Source organism: Artibeus jamaicensis, unplaced genomic scaffold, assembly GCF_021234435.1.
Source record: "Artibeus jamaicensis isolate MK-2021 breed Jamaican fruit bat unplaced genomic scaffold, CSHL_Jam_final contig_47, whole genome shotgun sequence".
NCBI classification, from domain to species: Eukaryota; Metazoa; Chordata; class Mammalia; order Chiroptera; family Phyllostomidae; genus Artibeus; species Artibeus jamaicensis.
In genome coordinates, this window is record NW_026521848.1 from 2,021,853 (window position 1) to 2,037,876 (window position 16,024).

Below are 16,024 nucleotides of genomic sequence, written 5' to 3' on the forward strand. Positions count from 1 at the left end.
GGGGTACTGGGCAGTTGCTCAGAAGTGCTCAACCATCAAAGAGCCGTTGCCGGAAGTGTCCAGCAACTTCCAGGGCACCTGCACAGTAGCGTGGGGGCCACCAAGGGGGCTGAGAGGATGCCGAGGTCTCTCCCCTTACACTTAGGACAGTGGCATCTCATGCTCACCTGTTTCACCCTCACCCCTTGGTTTCCAGATTCCGTCCAGGGGCCAGTAGGCAGTACAGACGGTAAAACCAAAACTTGCCCTTCCCCTGGGTGTGCCCGTGGCCCATGGAGCTATTCTCCCAGCTCCTGTGGCCACAGCCCTGCAGGTCACGTTCACATCCACGCCATGTGCTGACCAGACGGCTCCACCTCCAAAACATTCCCAGGTCCCGCCCTCTGTCTCTCGTCCCTGGCCCCTTATGGTCCTGTCCACCACTGTCTCCCATTTGGAGAGTCATGCCACCTCTGCTGTCTCCCTGCTCCTTGTCCCACACAGCCCGAGGGACCCAGGGACACCAACATCAGCCACGCCCCTCCTGCCCAGAGCCCTCCTGTGGTTCCAGCTCACGCAGGAAAGGACAGAGTTGTCACGGTGGCCCACAAGGCCCCACACAATTTGCTCCCTACCTTTCTCTTCCACCCTCCCTCTCTCTCTGTGTGGCCATCCCCAACTCTGGACTTTGCACTCACTCATCCCCTCCCTGGCTCCCGCTCCCCTAGATCTTGTGTGGTTGCTTCGTTTTAATCACTCAGGTCTCCGCCCAGGTGTCACCTCAGAGAGGACCACCCGGAGCTTCCTGGCCACAAAGTAAAACCCCCAGCACCCAGTGATGCACCCACACACACGTGACACATCACAGTCCCTCCCTCTCTCCTTACACACTGTGAGTGTTGTATGCCAACCCCTCTTCAAATATCTGTGCCTTCACTGCAGCAGCCTCTGGGTCTGCAAGAGGGTCGGCATGTAGTAGGTGCTCAACAAAAATTACAGCACAGCCAGTCACGTGTAGCTGAAGGTGCTACAGCCCCCGGAATTGCCTGTCAGCGTATACACACGTTCATTTATTTAATCCTCACTGTCGGACCTCAGCTACAGAGGAAGTTGTCACCAGCTCTATTTTACAAACAAAGGAACAGGTCTGAGAGGTGAAGCAATTGTCCCAGGACTGCAGGGATGGCCACTGTGGAGCTGGGAGTCAGGAGGAGCCCAGCCACATCCTCAGGAAACAGGCTTTGAGGCCCACTTTCCAGATGAGGAAACGGGGGCCAAGGAAGGGTAGGAGTTGCATGAGGTCGGTCAGTAAGTGGCTGCTGCTGGATTTGAACCCAGCCCTGCCTCCCAGCTAAGACTTAAGCTTGTCGGGCCTTGTTTCTGTGGGGAAACCTACCTACCTCCCGCCGCCCCCATATCCTGATGCTGAGGCGCCAAAAGCAGGAGCGGAGCGGGCGCAGGGTGTGGGTTCCCATGAATAATTGAGGGTCTCAGGCATGTCGGGCGCCCCACAGCTGTTGTCTAGCCGCGGGCGGGGAGGGGGCGGCGGTGACGTCACTTCCTCCCTCGCGGAGGCCAGGGGCGCGGGTTATAAGGAGCTGCCACCCTAGTCTTCACGGCACCAAGGCCCTGGTCAGGAAGCCTCGCCATGCCGCGCTGTGGGCGCCCGGTGCTGCAGGTGCTGCCGCTGTCCCCGCTGCTGGTGCTGCTGCTGGGGGCGTGTGAGTGTCAGAAACTGAGGAGGCAGCGCCTCGGAGGCAGTCTGGGGATCAGGGACTCGGGGGCTGGGGGGCTGGGACAGTGCACCCCACGGGGTCGGATGAGGGACTCCGGTGGACGGGTTTCCCCGTGGGGACAGTGCATCTGGCAGGTGGACCGGGGAGGAGACTGTAGGTACCAGGACGCCCTTGGCGCTTGGAGACAGCCGGGGTCTTGAGCCCAGTTCCCACCTCCTTCCTCCGCAGCCTCCGCTGCTCCGTTGGCACCGAGGCCGTCCAAGGAGGAGGTAAAAAGTGCGGGCCCCCTGCCCTGGCTCACACCCCGGGGAGGGGGGGCCCCGGCCATCCCTGCCCAGCCGCCTCCAGGTCATCTCTTCTGCAGCTGCTCCCCTTACGCCCACCCGCCCTAACCTCAGGTTCCCCTCTGACCCTACCCCCCCAGCTGACCCGCTGCCTGGCAGAGGTGGTCACAGAAGTGCTGACCCTGGGTCAGGCCCAGCGAGGCCCTTGTACAACTCTCCTCCACAAAGGTAAGGAGGGCCCAGGCTGCAGTTCCTCCGGGAGCTCCCACCCCACCTGGGGTTCTGCTCCGGGCTGCCTGGAGGGTGTCCTCAAACCCCCAACCCGCCCTTGCCTCCTCCGCTCACCTCCCTCTCCGAAGCCTCTTCCTCCTACTTGGGCTCAGGTTCGGGCTGGCAGAGATGGCGGTGCCCTATCTTCTCCCAGCACGTCCGGCCTGGCCCCAGCCAGCCCCGGGGGCTCCCCGACAGAGGCCCAGGGGTGGGGCAGACAGTGTCCTCAGCACCTGACCCTCCGCTCCCAGTCCTGGGCAGTCCCCCCGTGGGGCTCGGGGTGGGCCCCAGAACTCCTGCAGGTGTTTCCCAACTTCCTGGAGAAGAGCGTCCGCCCTCTTTCCGCCAGAGATGTGTGAGACAGAACCCTACAGCTGCGTGTCCGCTGAGGGAAAAGGCCCGCTGGCTGGAGATTTCAAGAAGCACGAGGCTGGCGAGATGAGGTCCAGCCAGGAGATGAGGGATGAGGAAGAGGAGGAGGCAGCAGAGAGGATCCACGAGTCTGAAGTGCAAGAACAGGGAATCCGCAAGCAGCTCCACAGCCAGCTCCGCCAGGAGGACCATGAAGAGGAGGAGGAGGGGGGGAGGGAGAGGGGGCCCTCGGAGACCTCTGAGGGCCTGTGGAAGCAGCAGCCAGAGGATGGAGGTGGCCCCCAGAAGCGGGTGGCAGAGCAGGCCAGTGACGAGGAGACGGCCCAGTTCGAGGCTGAGAAGGGCATGCAGGTGCTGGGCGGGGGCCACAGCCTGTGGAAGGGGGCGGAGGGCAGGGGAAGAGAGAGGCCCGAGGAGCTGCCGCACCACCACCACCGCCGGCCGGGGACTGAGCCCAAGCAGAAGGAAGAGGCTGCAGAGAGGGAGGTGAGCGGAGGGGGCGGTGGGAGTGGGGTAGACCCATCCGAGGCGTTCCTGCCCCGCAGCTGCCAGTGAGTGCAAGGCCCACCGTGAAAGGATCGCCGTGACCAGGACTGGACAGGAACATCCAAGCAGGGCCTCTACCTGACCAAGATGGTTCCCACTCATTATAGCGACCCAGACAGCCACTGTTAGTGCACAGAAGTGTCTGAATTAGCCACCATTGCTAGTCCCCGACGACCAAATTGGCCACATGGACAGGCCGCTGCTGGGCCTGGTTCTCTGAACTATAAGACGGGCACCCCTGCGGAAAGCAGGCTGTAACCGAAATGGCCATCACCTCCCAGATGGGTCCTGGCACCCCAGTGGGCACCTTTGCTAGTCCCGTGTCTGCTGCTGCTGTTGCCTGTGGCGGTCACCATAGCCCCACCACTGGTCACGCTGTCCAACATTACTCTTCTGGGGCTGTGGCAACCACTGTGGTCACTGTCGTAGCCCAGGATGACCCCTGCCGGCTGCCACTGTGCAAGCCGACATGGCCCCCGTGCACAGGCGACCATGGAGGAGACCTGCCTCTGGCGGGCGCTGACCCCCCCATTTCTGACCCCGCCAGGAGCAGGACGCAGAGAGGCTGGAGCACGCGAGAGAGGAGCTGACGAAGGCTGCGGAGGTGCTGAGGCAGGAGCTCCGGAGGGCGGGCTGACTCCCGACTCACGTCCTCCTTCTTCCCCATACACCCCGTGGCTTAGGACTGTTGGCTCCCAAAGCCCCCACCTCACCAGGCACCCCACTCCACTCCCAACCGCAGGGGTGGGAGGAGGGTGTGCCTTGGAACCAGGCCTGAGGGGCCGAGTCTGCACTGGCCAGAGGGCCTGGCTCAGACCCACTCAGGAGACGCTCCGCCCCCACGAAACCCACTCCCACCCTTCTGAGTGAATAAAGCACAAGGAAAACCACCCAGGCCAACTGTGCAGCACTCAATTCGGGATGAATGGGGCCCAGGAGTAAACTGGAAAACTGGGGAGGCAACAGGCAATCTAGTCTCTGGTTGTCAGAACTGGGATTTTATTACATTGGAAATTCTATTAACAACTGAGTCAGACAGGGTCATCAGGGAGAGGTTTGGAGGCTTGGGTAGGAGGTATTCGGTTTGCGGTCCGGCTGCTGTGGACCACGATGTCGTCATATTCATCCTGTGGGCAGAGCAGGCCAAACAGGGGCTCAGGTGGCTGCCACCTTGCCCGCTGCCCAATTTCTCCCACTCACCCAAAACACTGGGTCTTGTCTTGAAACCTGAGTTTCCCTGCTTGTAGTTCAACTTCCCAGCTCCTGGTCCTCCACCCAGCAATCTCAAGGCCGGCTGTGTTTTCCCACGACTACCGCTGGGCTCTAGCCCGCCTGCTTCTCCAGTCCTTTAGCAGCCGCAGCCACTGAGGTCTCCCTCCCCGGCCCCTCCCCTCTGCCTTTACCCAGATTCCTCAGTGCCCCCATTCCACACCACCCTCTGCCCAAAGTAGCAGCCTGGGTTCAAAGAAACATCCTCACCGCTGCCCAGGGTCTTTCCCCACTGCTGCCAGTGTCCAAATCACTGCTGCCCAAGGTCATCTCCCCACAGCCTGAGCACTCCCCACGCTGCTGCTTGCTCACTGCTGCCTATTTATAGGTCACTGCACCCGAGGTCTTTTCTCTCCCTCTGCCATTGCCGTAATTTCTCAACCACCATAGCCCCAGTTCTTGCTGCCCCCCACCCCCCACCATCCAGCTCACTTGGCACTGCTTGCCTGAGTTCTCTAATTGCAGCAGCCCGAGCTGTCTCTGCACGCTGCCTAATTTCTCCTAATGAGGGCATTGCATCTGACCGGCTACCCTGAGCCCGCAGCTGGGCTGCCCAGTCTCTCCTCCTGACTCACGCCCTCATCCCTGCTGTCGCTGTCGCTACTGCTGCTGCAGGGGCCAGGCTTGTCGTCCTCATCCTCAGGTTCAGGGGCGCCGTGTGCACGGAGGAGGCAGGCGAGGACGGGGTTGGGCCGGAGCATGGCGCTGCCCAGTGGGGTGCGGCCACCGTACATGCGGGCAGTGGGGTCAGCACCCGCCTTCAGAAGAAGCTCCAGCACATCGGCTGCTTGGGCCTCCACTGCCAAGTGCAAGGGGCTCCGGCCGCACGTGGGCTCCTGTGGGGTGTAGCAGAGAGGTCATAGGAAGCCCTACCCCACCCTGGGGACAGCCCCATCCTGCCACACCTTCGCCCCCGCGAGGCTCACCGGTTTGTTGAGGTCAGCTCCGGCCTCCCGGAGCAGTCGGACCATCTCTGCGTCTTTGTGGATAATGGCCACATGGAGTGGGGTATGGCCTGAGGACAGAGCGACTAATGTCAGATGATGAGGGTGAGGGGCCTGGGTACCCAACACCACACTCCTGGGGGAGAGCTCCGTGGCCTGAGGGTGACTGAGCTTGGGGTCTGGCTCCTGAATTGCTGGGTATGTCAAAGAGCCACCTGCACTGCAAATGCCTCAGTCTCAGGTGGACTGAAAGTGGCTGGTGGTGCCAGGGCCCTGGCTGTGGGGTGTCTGGGGCCTGACAGCTGAAGAGCCTGTGGCTACGGACGAGAGGCCTGGATCTTGGGGTCAGGAGCCATGAGTCTCTGGTCTTACTTTACAAAGAACCTGGAACCCAAATCCCTGGGTCCTGAGTGGTTGAAGGGCCTGTACATTGGAGGCCTAGGGTAAGCCCTAAACACTGACTGGGTTGTGGATGACCTCAGGCCCCTTGCGAAAGGGCCTTGTCTCAGGTGGCTGGACTTACAGACGGGAGAGTTGAGACCCAGGCACCAGGGCCCTGGGTAGACGGTCTTTTGTCCCATGAGGACTGGCTGCAGGTGGCTGTCCCTGAACTCCAATGTCAATCTCTGGGAACCTGGGCTGCCAGAATCTCAGAGGGCCTGGGCCTACAGTTCCATAATCCTGGGTGGACTAGGACCCCTGGCTGAGGGTAGGGGGGTGTCCAGGGTGAGTTGTGCCTTCTGACTACAGAGACTGGGCCCAACACCTGGATTTGGCCCTAGTAGCTCTGCCCTGTGGGTTACAAGTGATCTGGAGCCTTCGGGTGGAGGTCCTGGGTCCCATGTGGCCAGTTCTCAATGATCTGGGGCCTGAGCAGGACTCTTTGGTCCCAATGCCTGAGTCCCTGAAGCCTCAATATTATTTCCCAGGGGACTGGACGTTGAGTCCGAAGAGCTGAGCCCAGAGCCAGGTGCTGTCACCTGGCCCTTCTCAGTGACTGCAGACCCTCACCGTGGTAGTTTTCAGCCTCCAGCTGCAGCTTCCAGTCCTCATTCTTATCCTTTTCCTTCTCCAAGTCGGGTTCGGGGTATGAGGCAACAGGGGTGTGGCTGGTGTCAGGGGTGTGGTCCAGGCCCTGAGTGAGGTAGGTGCTGGGGGCTTCCCTGGGCCTTGGGGGGCGGGGCTGGAGCAGCACTCGAGCACAGGCATGTGCCCCCACACGGCAGGCCAGATGCAGAGCTGTATGGCCCCCACGCTCTGCCACGTGCAATCCGGAGCCTGCAGCATACAACTTCTCCACTGTGGATGCCTCCCCCAGGATGGCTGCCAGGTGCAGGGCTGTCTGCAGGAGCAGAGTGCAGGGGTTAGGAGCTGCACTGAGAACCCTGGCCCCCAGCTTTGCACTGTCCTCCAGTGGCTCACCTGGCCCAGGTCATTCTGCAGGTCCAGGTACTCAGTGCCAGCCACATAGCCTAGGAGGAAATCCAGGAAGGGCTCATGCTGATGAATCACAGCCAAGTGTAGTGCTCTGAGAACAAGGACAGGCATCAGAAGACAGAGGTCAAGTCCTCTTGCATTTACTCATTCAATACGCATGGAGTGCCCACCGTGTACTAGCTAGCCACTGTGACCACAGCTCTGGAACCAGCTGTCAGGAATCTCAAAGGGTCAGGTAGGCGTTAACTCAGAAAATTTGTTTAATCAATGTATACTAAGTAGGACTTCTACCTCCCCTCAAACAGGGACCAGATTTCCCTCCTATCTGAATCAACCAACAAATCAAACAAAACATAGTATACAAAACAGCATCTTTCTTTCTTTCTTTCTTTCTTCTTGTATGAAACAAAAGTCTGCAATATACTGGACATCATGCAATGAATGACAGGGAGAGACAGGAAATAAACGAGGTGAACCCTTCAACTGACTGTTTCCATGACACAGTGCAGGGAGGCGCCTGGGTGAGGAGATGGAGCCGAGTTTGGGGGAAGCCAGGTGGCCAGAATCAGAGGATACAGAACTCGAGAGGAGAGATGTACAGAGAGACCCCCACGTCTGCAGAGGGGCCTCTCCTGTATGTAGGAGGATACTGATCAGGGCCTGGGTGTGAGGGAATTACCCCAGTGTGAGGAAGCATCATCCAAAAGCACTAGAGAAACATGCCCATCGCTCACCCGAGACTGGGAATGGCACCTGTCCCCACCAGCCAGACTAGGAAAAACCCATCCTCCACAGGGCACTGAGTAGAACAGTCCAGAGGGGCCTACCTCAATAGTGGGGAACGATGAGCACGAGGCGGGACAATGTTCGGGACGCACCTAACAAGTCATAAAAGCAAAACCCACAAGGATCAAACCACCTACAGGTAATTTAGCTGAAACCCAAAACAAAACTCAGGAATATTTATAGGAACACAAACGGACCAGCCTAACGAGGTAAATTCCACAATGTCTGACATCGACTCAAAGATTATCAGGCAATGCAAAGAGGCAGAAACACATGATCCTAATCAGAATTATCGATTGACTGAAGTTGACCTAGAAGTGATCCAGACATTAGAATTAGCAAACAGAATATTACAACAGTTCATTAACTAGATCTCACACATTGCAAAAGCGAAGACATGGATGATAAAAGAAAAAGACTCCAGCCCCAGCCAGGTGGCTCGGTTGGTTGGAGTGTCATCCTGTGCACCAAAGGTCACAGGTTTGATCCGTGGTTGAAGCATGTAAAGAAGATAACAGATCAATGTTTCTCTCTCACATCGAATTTTCTCTCTCTCTTCTCCTACTCCCTTTTTCTCTTTCTAAAATGAATAAAAACACTTCCGGTCGATATGGTGCATCGGTAAACACGGCTCACCCTCCTCTCACAACCACATCAAAATTACAACTAAAATATAGAACCATCGCTCAGAACCATCAGAAATCAAGGTGAATGGAAGTCTGACAACTACAGAACTAAAGAAACCACAGCCATCCACACTGCCAGGGGGGCAGAGATGTGGAAAAGGGTGGTCCCACATCCACGTGTGGTAGATGAAAATTCAGAAGGAATATCTTGGGAGCAAGGAGTCCCAGCCCCACACCACGCCCCTCAGCCCAGAATTCCAGTGCCAAGAAGATAGGCCCCCATAATTTCTCGCTGCAAAAACCAGTGGGGACTGAGTAGGTGGAAGAAACTTCTGGAGTCCCAAGCAGTTCCTCTTAAAGAAACCATACACGGATTTAATCAGACTCACTCCTTCTGAGCTCCAGCACTGGGGCATCTCGAAAGGCACCATGGCACACAGGGAGAAAGTGAAGAGTCTGGCATCAAGGCGAGAGCTGGGGGAGATCCTTCTCCTAGACAGAAAGGTGGGCAAAGGCCATTGTCCCTTTTCTGAACCTTCCCCTTACAAAGCCAGACAGGCAGGTGCCATATCTGAGACCCCATCAACCTGGCTAATACTGTTTGCCCTGACCTGGAGATCCCCAGACTCGGTCCCACCAAACCTACAGACCACCCCCACCTCAAGGTGCTTTTCTATATGAATGGCTAGTCTTGGATCACGCTTCCCAACTTCCTAAACCCTTTCCAACAAGCAACAGCCAACCTCAGTGAGTCCTTAGCCCCCGCCTTCCCCGCCCCCGTACTTCTTGCTAAGGGGCCCCAGGCCCAGCACTAGCAACAACCAGCCTAGATTCACAGCTTGGCTTCGCCTGGGACTCTCCAAGCCCAGCCCAAGTAGCAGTCATCTCAGATTGCTTTACAACATAGTAGGGGCTGACCTTCTCCTGCACCACCCGAGAAACCCCAGGGCCTGCGCACCCTACAGCTGTAGTTGTAGTAAACAACCACAGACCACACTGGAGCACCACCACCCTGCCCTGCACAGCTGATCCTCCATGAAGAGTAGAAGTTTGTCCTCAGTGGTCACGGCCAACCCTCACAGCTGACTGACCTGGGGAAATCCCTCTCACTGACCTGCCGACGGTAATCAAGGTTCAACTACAGGAGGAGGGCGCGCTCAGCCCACACAAATGGTGCACCTCGAGTACCCAGCTTGGGTGATGGATCCTACAGGACACTTATTACATTAGGCCACACTACCAAGACAGGGAATCATAGCAGTTCTACCTAATACATGGAAACAAACACATGGAGGCTGCCAAAATGAGGAGAGAAACATGAAAGAACAAATGAAAGAACAGAATCAAAACTCCAGAAAAAGAGCTAAAGAAAATGGAGATTAGCAATCTATCAGATGCAGAGCTCAAAACACTGGTTATAAGGATGCTCAAGGGACTTGGTGAGGATCTCAGCAGCATAAAAAAGATCCAGTCAGAAATGAAGGATACACTAATTAAAATAAAAAAACAATTTACAGAGAATCAACAGTAGAGTGAATGAAGCCCAGAATTAAATCAATGATTTGGAACCTATGAAAGCAAAAAACAACCAAACAGAACAAGAAGTAAAAAGAACCCCCCAAAATGAGAATAAGCAGACTCTGGGACAGCTTCAAGAGGTCCAACATTTGCATCATAGGGATGCCAGAAGGAGAAGGGAAAGAGCAAGAAATTAGTCATCTGTTTGAAAAAGTAATGAAAGAAAACTTCCCTCAGCTGCTGAAGGAAATAGACATGCAAGCCCAGAAGCACAACAAAGTCCCAAACGAGATGGATGCAAACAGGCTCACTCTAAGACACATCATAATTAAAATGCCAAAGGTTAAAAATAAAGAGAGAATCTTAAAAGTGGCAAGAGAAAAGCAGTTAGTTATATACAGCAGAACTCCCATAAGACTGTCAGCTGATTTCTTAAAAGAAACGGCAGGCTAGAAGGGACTGGCAAGAAATATTCAAAGTTATGAAAAGCAGGGACCTACAGCCAAGATTGCTCTACCCAGCAAAGCTATCATTTAGAATCAAAAGACAGATAAAGATCTTCCCAGCCTAGAAAACACAGGAGTTCATCATCACCAAATCATTGTTATATGAAATGTTAAAAGCACTAACTTAAGAAAAAGATCAAAATTACAAACAATAAAATGGCAACAAATACATACCTATCAACAACTGAATCTAAAAAATAAACTCAGCAAACAAGAATAGCCCTGGCTGGTGTAGCTCAGCGGACTGAGCATGGGCCTGCAAACCAAAGGAGATTGCAGTTCGATTCCCAGTCAGGGCACATGCCTGGGTTGCAGGCCAGTTCCCATCAGGAGATGCACGAAAGGCGACCATACATTGATATTTCTTTCCCTAACCCTTCCCCTCTAAGATAAATAAATAAAATCTTTAAAAAGAAGAAGAAAAAGAACAGAGAGAGAGACTGATGCAGAGAGCATTTTGATGGGTTCTAAAATGGAGGGGGATCTGGGGGAATGGGTGAAGAGGTGAGCAGACTAAGTACACACAGGTAGTTAGAGAACAGCCATGGGGATGTACAGTACAGTACAGGAAATGGAGTAGCCAAAGAACCTATGCACAACCCATGGACATGAACAATGGGGGTGGGACTGCCTGAGGGAGTGGGGGATGCTGGATGGAGGGGGGCAAAGTGGAAAGAACCAGGGCAACTGTAATAGCATAATCATAAAAATATCATTAAAAATAAGATAAAATCAATAAAACATATCCTCAGATGAGGATAAAACAAAAAAATTAAAAAAGAAAGAAAAAGATTCAACTACAACTAGAGATAAAAACTACAGCACATGATGAAAAACACTCTGGATGGGATTAACAGCAGATTACACACTGCAGAAGGGAGACTCACATATTGGAAGACTTCATAACAGAAACTTTCCAGAATAAAACACAAAGAGCATATTAAAAAATGGCCCTGGCTGGTGTGGCTCAGTGGAATGAGCACAGGTGTGTGAACCAAGAGGTTACCAGTTCGATTCCCAGTCATGGCACACGCCTGGGTTTCGGGCCAGGTGCCCAGTGGGGGCCACCTGAGAGGCAAGCACATATCAATGTTTCTCCCCCTCTCTTTCTCCCTCCCTTCCCTTTGCTCTAAAAATAAATAAATAAAATCTTTTTTAAAAAATGGAAGAATATCAGTGAGCTGTGGAACAATGTCCCTAAAGGAGGAGGTGGATTATTTTTAAAAAGTGCATATATATATATATATATATATATATATATATATTTGAAGAAACAGTATCTAGAAAATCCCTCAAACTTGCTGAAAACTCTAAACTCACAGAACCAAGATGGTGACTGCCAAGAACAAGAAATATGAAGTAAACTACACCAAGATCTATCATTAAAAAACCTGCTTAAAACCAATGATAAAGACCAAAATCTTAAAAGCAGCCAGAGATCAATAATATACATATATATATATTAAAAGTAGCCAGGGAGCCCTGGCTGGTGTAGCTCAGTGGATTGAGTGCGGGCCTGCAAACCAAAGGATCGTGGTTCGATTCCCAGTCAGGGCACATGCCTGGGTTGCAGGCCAGTTCCCAGTGGGGGACACATGAAGGGCAACTGCACATTGATGTTTCTCTCCCTCTCTCCTTCCCTTCCCCTCTAAAGATAAATAAATAAGATCTTTTAAAAAAATTAAAAAAAAAAAAGTAGCCAGAGAAAAGATACATTAAATATAGAGGACTAGAAATAAGAATGACGGCAGATTTTGCATAGGGAAAAATGCAAGAAAACCCACAATGGAGCGACATCTTCAATGTACTCAAAGATAGTAACTATCCAACCAGAATTCTTTGATCTTTTGCTTTCATTCTTTGAAAGCAAAAATAGCTTTAAAAAAAATGAATACAAAATCCAGATGTTTTCAGATACACAAAAGCTGAAGGAACTCATCACCACCCGACCCACCCCACAAGAAATGTCAGAGGAAACTGCGAGGAAAGGAAAATGGGACCAAATGGAATATGGATCTACACAAAGGCTAAGGAACGCTGAAAACGGTAATGCTGGGGATCAATGGGCAAGGGTTTTTTATTATGTAAGCCTCTTTCTAAGATAATTTTTTAATATAATTGACTATTCAAGCAAAAATAGTAACAATGTATGGCGGGGTTTATAACACCTGTGGGAGTAAAATGTGCGACCACAACAACATAGAGGCCAGGAGGGCTGAATGGAACGCTGTCTAGGGTTCTTTCACGCCCGGGAGCTGGCGTCCTGTCAATCAAGGTCAATTTGTACACCACGAGCTCTCAGGGAGGGATCCACAAACATTTTCTGTAAAGGGCCAGATAAATATTTTAGGCTTTGGGGGCCAAGCGGTCTCTTTTACCTACTCTGCTCTGCTGCAGCGAAGCCAAAGCAGCCGCCAGCGATACGGAAATGGATGAGTGGGGCTGTACTGAAACTGAACTTGATTTACAGAGTCTGAAATCGGAATCCCACATGATTTTCACTGGTAACACAATATTCTTTTTATTTTCTTTTCATCTATTTAAAACCCATTCTTTTTTTTTTTTTTTTTTTTTAGAGAGAGAGGAGAAGGGAAGGAGAAAGAGTGGGAGAGAAACATCAATGTGTGGTTGCCTCTCATGTGTCCCCCACTGGGGACCTGGCCCATAACCCAGGCATGTGCCCTGACTGAGAATCGAACTGGCAACCCTTTGCTTCACAGGCATGTGCTCAATCCACTGAGCCACACTGGCCAGGGCTTAAAACCCATTCTTAGCTCACTGCCACACAAAAGCAGCTGGCTGGCTGGACTCTCCTGGAGCCCAGAGTCTGCCAGCCCCGTCTTTCAGAGCAGCCACTAAAATAACAAAACAAAGGGTTAAAGCTAATAAGCCAACAAAGAAATACAAGGGAACAAAATGTACCAGTTCCAAAAGAAGGAAGATAAAGAGAAGCTGAGAAACAAAGGAGAGATAAGTATAAAACCAATAGCAATATAATAAATATAACCTCATCAATAATTAATGTAAATGGCCTAAACACTCTAATTACAAAGCAGACATTGTCACATTGACTATAAAAGCAAAACCCAAATATACGCTGCCTATAAAAAACTCATTAAATATAAATATTTTAAAATAGGTTAAAAATAAAAGGGTGGAAAGCAGTGTATCATGCTCACACTAGTCAGCCAAAAGAAAGCAGGGCTTGAGTATTTTAATATCAAAGTAGATCTCAAAGCAAGGAATATTATCAAGGATAAAGGTTATTTCATAATGAGAAAGGGGTCAATGAAGCAAGAGATATAATTCTAAACACTTGTGCCCCTAATAACAGAGTGTTCAATTACACAAAGCAAAACCTGATAGAACTACAAGGAGAAATAGACAAATCCACAATTCTTATTGGAAATTTCAATACATCTCTCAATAATTGATAGAACAGGTAGACAGAAATCATCAGCAAGGACATGGTAGAATGGAACACTATACCCAACAACAGCAGAATACATATTCTGGACCATAGGACAAGTCTTAATAAGTTTAAAAGGATTCTAGTCATACAAAGTATGTTCTCAGTCCACAATGGAATCAAATTAAAAATCAATAAAGAAGGTTACTCACCAAAAAACCACTCCCCCCTTTTCCTCTAAAGATAAATAAATAAAATCTTAAAAAAAAAAAAAAAAAGAATGGTATCTGGAAAGTCTTCTAAATGTCTGGAGACTAAATAGAACACTTCTAAATACTCCACCAACCAAATAAGATATCAAAAGAGAAATGATAAAGTATAGTGAATTGAATAAAAGTCAAAACTCAACACATCAGAATTGGTGAGATACCACTAAAACTGTGCTTGAGGAACTTAATAGTACCCAATACCTGTAACAAAGAAGGAAGGTCTCAATGACCTCAGTTTCTACCTCAAATACCAGAAAAAGAAAAATAAGTTAAACCCAAAGCAAGCAAAAGAAAGGAAATAATGAAAGTAAGAACACAGGTCAGTAAAATAGCCAAAAAAAAAAAGACAGAAAAATTATGAAACCAGCTGGGTTTTTTGAGATCAGTGTTTACTGAATGCCCCCTACGGGTCAGGCCCTGTTCAGTCACTGGGGATATAGCAAAAACACAGCACACAGCAAAAACCCCAGGTACAGTCCCTCACTTGGGCCTTTCCAAGGTTGCTCTTTTTACCCTCTTACCCAGAATGCTCTCCCCGAATAATCTACTCATTTCATTTTCCTTCTTGATTTTTCTCCAAAGAAGTTACTGCCCTACAGCACACCATTATCCTGTCCTTTTTATTTTTGTCATTTTTTTCTTTTCTTTTCTGTCTTACTTTGTGTCTTTCTGTTGTCTTTGTCTTTCTCTCCGTCTCTTTTTTCCTTCCTTTCTTTTTTTCAGTCCCTTCCTCCCTTCCTGTCTTTCTGCCTATCTACCCTCCTCCCTCAAATGTATACTCCCAACAGGCATAAGTTTTTTCTATTTTCTTCGCTGTCTTATCACCAGCACCTAAAACAGCCCCTAAAACATGGCAGTGTTTGATAAACATTTGTTTGCCTAACAGATGAATCCCTGCTATCATGGAGCTTACAAATTTTCTCTTTGAATGTGAGGTGCGAAGATCAGTGCCCAGAAGGTGGGACCTTAGAGTCAAAGTCCAAGTGTCAATTTTGGAATTCAAGGTCTAATGCTCATAAATCAGGAGCAAAAGATCAAAGACCATACACATTTTTGGAGGTTAGAGGTCAGGACGTGCCTGCCTGAGCTGCAGTTCTAATAAAGGTTTTAGGACTGGGGTCAGGAAGGTCAAATCGAGTTTTAGGATCAATGAAACAGAATGTGGAACTCTGAGAACAAGAAGGGAGGTCAGAAAGTACTGAATGAGGATCAAAGTGGAGTAGGAAATTGGTTTTATTAAAGGTTAAGAGCCCTGGCTGGTGTGGCTAAGTGGATTAAGCGCCAGCCTGCGAACAAAAGGGTCACTGGTTCGATTCTCAGTCAGGGCACATCCTGGGTTGATTGTTGGCCAGGTCCCCAGTACGAGGCACACGAAAGGCACCCACACATTGATATTTCTCTCCCTCTCTTTCTCCCCTTTCTCCCTCCCCTCTCTCTAAAAATACACATCTAAAATCTTTTAAAAAGTCAGGTCAGGAAGTCAAGCATCTGAAATCAGAAGTCAGATTAAGGAGTGACTGGGAAGCCGGGATCAGAGACTAGGAAATCAGATGTAGTATCCTAGGGCCCAGTTTGGCAGCCTAAATTTCACTCACGTGTCCCCATCCTCAGTGACGTAGCTGAAGACAAGGTGAGCCCACGACAGCCCCGGATCCAACTCTGAGCCCAGTCCCGGTCCTCCGGGAGCCGCTGCATCTGGACCCAGAGAGCCCAGGCCACTGTCGCACCATTCGTCGGCATCCACAGCTTTCCCCAAGCAAGCGACCCCGGCCATGGCCCCCAAAGCCTCAGGGGGCCCTGCGCGGCCGCCCGCCTTTCGCTGGGCTATACCTGAAGCTCTGGAGCTTCCGCCCTGCGGGAAATTCCCCAACACGCCCCCCTAATCCATCCAATCAGAGTAGGCTAAACGCTCACGCTTCGCCCCCGTACCACACCACGACCAATCAGAGTCTTCATATGGACTACGGCTCTCTACCGGTTCCCACATTTTCCGGCCGCCCTTTATCAGCATGGCTACCGGCGCGGGGCACTTTGGGACTCGTAGTCCGGACCTCGCCTATTTTTTTTCGTACT

The 16,024-nt window shown here is 51.2% G+C and overlaps 2 protein-coding genes across 2 annotated transcripts; one reads left to right on the top strand and one right to left on the bottom strand.

Annotated features, from left to right (window-relative positions):
• Positions 1 to 55: 55 nt before the first annotated feature.
• Positions 56 to 4,064, top strand: CCER2 (coiled-coil glutamate rich protein 2). The gene is made up of 5 exons (XM_037132994.2): positions 56 to 1,700; positions 1,944 to 1,984; positions 2,140 to 2,227; positions 2,619 to 3,127; positions 3,735 to 4,064. Exons 1-5 carry the CDS (start codon positions 1,628 to 1,630, stop codon positions 3,822 to 3,824), a joined length of 801 nt encoding a protein of 266 aa, XP_036988889.2. The 5' UTR covers positions 56 to 1,627; the 3' UTR covers positions 3,825 to 4,064.
• Positions 4,065 to 4,169: 105 nt separating this feature from the next.
• On the bottom strand, positions 4,170 to 15,808 carry NFKBIB (NFKB inhibitor beta). The gene is made up of 6 exons (XM_037133006.2): positions 15,547 to 15,808; positions 6,823 to 6,928; positions 6,412 to 6,742; positions 5,383 to 5,471; positions 5,032 to 5,292; positions 4,170 to 4,314 (listed from the first exon to the last, which is right to left on the bottom strand). The coding sequence occupies exons 1-6, from the start codon at positions 15,723 to 15,725 to the stop codon at positions 4,219 to 4,221; spliced, it is 1,062 nt and encodes a 353-aa protein (XP_036988901.2). The 5' UTR covers positions 15,726 to 15,808; the 3' UTR covers positions 4,170 to 4,218.
• Between the last annotated feature and the right edge of the window lie 216 nt (positions 15,809 to 16,024).